The sequence below is a fragment of the Teleopsis dalmanni genome, unplaced genomic scaffold (genome assembly GCF_002237135.1).
Source record: "Teleopsis dalmanni isolate 2A unplaced genomic scaffold, ASM223713v2 unscaffolded_contig_1129, whole genome shotgun sequence".
NCBI lineage: Eukaryota > Metazoa > Arthropoda > Insecta > Diptera > Diopsidae > Teleopsis > Teleopsis dalmanni.
Genome location: NW_024032511.1, coordinates 4,285 through 7,449, shown reverse-complemented (window position 1 = coordinate 7,449; position 3,165 = coordinate 4,285). Strand labels below are relative to the sequence as shown.

The 3,165-nt window shown below is 30.3% G+C and overlaps 1 protein-coding gene across 1 annotated transcript; it reads left to right on the top strand.

Annotated features, from left to right (window-relative positions):
* Nucleotides 1–1,556: 1,556 nt before the first annotated feature.
* LOC119663933 (enhancer of split m7 protein-like) lies at nucleotides 1,557–2,363 on the top strand. The gene has a single exon (XM_038073520.1). The coding sequence runs from the start codon at nucleotides 1,654–1,656 to the stop codon at nucleotides 2,266–2,268; it is 615 nt and encodes a 204-aa protein (XP_037929448.1). The 5' UTR covers nucleotides 1,557–1,653; the 3' UTR covers nucleotides 2,269–2,363.
* Nucleotides 2,364–3,165: the final 802 nt, after the last annotated feature.

The window sequence follows — 3,165 nt, the reverse complement described above, 5'->3', positions numbered from 1 at the left end:
GTTAAAAATATGTACAAATATGTAAAAGCTATTCATATAACTCATATGTATTATAAAAGTATAAAGTATAATAATCAGAAAATAAAACCTACATCTGCACAATATATATATAGTTATTAAAAAACAAATATTTTGTAAAGTAAAAATAATTTGGACTCTCTCTTTTTGAAGTGAGACTAACCTATTCCTCATTTGCACAATATATATATATAGAGAGTTACAATAAAAACTTATGTACCGTAAAAATAATTTGGACTCTCTCTTTTAGAAGTGAGACTAACCCATTCATAAAGCTGCCATAAAAATAAAATATTATAAGTCGTAAAAAAGCAGGACTCTCTCTTTTTGAAATGAGACTACCCCATTCAAATAGCACTTTTCATACATACGAGTACGAGTAATAAATCGTATCTGTTGATGATAATCAACGTTTTCTTTCAATTTACAAAAAATATTAATATTTCTATTTTGCATGTTTAAAGAAAAGAGATAGTATCCAAAATAACCAAAGTGCAATTTATTAAGAAATAGTATGTGTCATTATTGGGTGCCGAAAGAATGCCACTCTTTTGAGATTCTAACATTTCAATGATTCTTCCAGTGTAATCTAATGTATGGTATTAGGAAATATGTTCAAAGGATAGTTTCTGCACGTTGGTAAACTGCACCTGTTAACAATGAATGGTACATATCTTCAAGGAAATTAATATACAGACTTTTCTTATTATCTGTTACGTTGGCTGTAAGATGTTTAAGTAAAAATGAAACATGGCACACACATTCTTATTTTTAATGAATTTTCTTTTACGATGAGTCCTCCAACTAAATGTCAAATATATATACAAAAATAATCTACACTACTGAGTCTATACATCATAAAAAGCTATGATTTTTTCGAATCCATACAAACCATTTAATCTATCCATAATATATAATAATCAATTTAACTTAATTTATATATATATAACAACCATGAATATGTGCTAAAATACGTATACTAAAGACTTTCATATACAGAATATATCCTGAATTTCCTGAATATAGCCCACTGTGTTACTGGATACGTTACTATCAATTCCATAAAGGACGAGTGTTGACGATAATAACACCGAACAATTGTCGACAAAACCTGTAAGGAGCGAGAAAAATCTTGTGGGAAACTCACTAGCGAAGTGTTTCCCACGATTTTAAAAATCGGCAGTGGCAGCTTGTGGCAAGCAGGCTTTTAATTCATTACCTGATCAAGGCATTAAACTACCACTACAGAACTACCACATCAATACCAATAACAACAAGCAACGCAACGCAAATAACGCAAACAACCCCTACGAAGAAGAGCAACGAATTGAGACAAACTTGTTTGTAATCCTTAAAAGAAGATGAAAAAACCCACCACCATGCCACATTTAAACTCCTGCAGGTGTTGTTGTTGGTATAACACAAACTGACTGCGCTCCGCTCTCATTTTGTGCGTACTTTAAGCACGAGCAGTCAAGTTGCAATATAGTACACGTGCGCATATATAAGGCGGACGTGGCAACGGAATCAGCAACATTCTTAGTTTAGCACTTAAAGCAATAACATCAAAGTAATTTTCTCTTTACAAGTCTTCCATTTACGTAAAATTAAACTTAAATTTAAAAACAAATCAAAATGGCAACAAAATATGAAGAATCAAAAACTTATCAATATCGTAAAGTAATGAAACCACTTTTGGAGCGTAAACGTCGTGCTCGCATCAACAAGTGTCTCGATGATCTTAAGGATTTAATCGGTGAATGTATGCAGCAGCAGTGTGGTGATCCCAGTGTTAAGTTGGAAAAGGCTGATATTTTAGAATTGACTGTACAACATTTACGCAAGCTAAAGACACAAAAACAAAACTCTACACAGGACAACACAAAGTCACAGCACAGTTTCCGCTCAGGTTACATACAAGCAGCAAACGAGGTATCACGTTGTTTGGCGTCATTACCCAAGGTCGATGTTGCCTTCGGCACTCAACTTATGACTCATTTGGGTTTACGTCTTAATCAATTGGAATCAGCAGAAGAAGCACACACTGCCATTAACACACCATTGAGTATCAATTGTGGTGGCGCTTCAGCACATATCGCTTCAACTGCAATGTACAGTCCAGTCTCAAGCGGATATGCCAGTGACAGTGAAAATTCCCGTTGTTCGCCTGCACTTTCAAGTAAAAGCTTCAGTTCTATTTGTAATCAAGGGCTTTTGCAAATTAATAAACAAGTCTGGAGACCTTGGTAAAAAATATTTAAAGACTGAAATCAGATAAAAGGAGAGCGTGTTCAAGACTTTCAAATTGCACTTTATGGGTCTCAATATTTAATTATTCAATTAGTTAATCATTTTGTTAAATATTTTGTTAAATTTGTTAAGATTATTATTAATCAAGAAAAATACATATACTATTGTCTGTGATAGGGAAAGCTTTATAGAAGTACATTTTATATTAAAACATTTGTAAATGTTATTAAAAAAAAAATGTTTTAAATAAACAATTCAAAAAAAAAGATTTTGTTTTTCAATTTATGAAACTTGGTAAAAATTGTATGTACAAATTGATTGAAAGAGGAAGAAATAAAATCTGATTTGATGAAAAACAGTTTAATTAATATGTAGACATATTGAGGTTCTGACTTAACATAAATATAATAATTGTGTAGGCTTTGCTGAAGTAAAATGCAAGTTTTTTTTCTGTAACATAGCATTCTATACGTTTTTATATTTAAATTTTTTGTAAAATTATTTTATTGTTTTGGGTCCGTTACTTTAATACTAACAGTTTTAATATTTTTATTTCAATTTTTCAATGCAATTAGCTGACACTTTATTCACATTATTTATCTGTTTCTATGTTTTAATGAAATAGAAGAATTCTTTAACATAGAATAACTATTTAGTTGTGTTTAAAATATTATATCATGGAAACAAAGGAATATCTAAAGAAGTAATGACAATATATCCTCATGTCGACTTAATTACTTTAGTATGCATAACAAAAAATTTTGATTAATTTAACTCTAAGAAGTCATGTAAAGAAATTACATTAAATTTTTTCTCATACGTAATTAAAATAAAACTATTGGTCTATTATAAAATTGATTTACTACCATTTCATTCATTATTATATTAGATATGTAC

Coding starts and splice junctions, on each gene's coding strand:
- LOC119663933 (XM_038073520.1), top strand. CDS start 1,654: ATGGCAACAAAATATGAAGAATCAAAAACTTATCAATATCGTAAAGTA.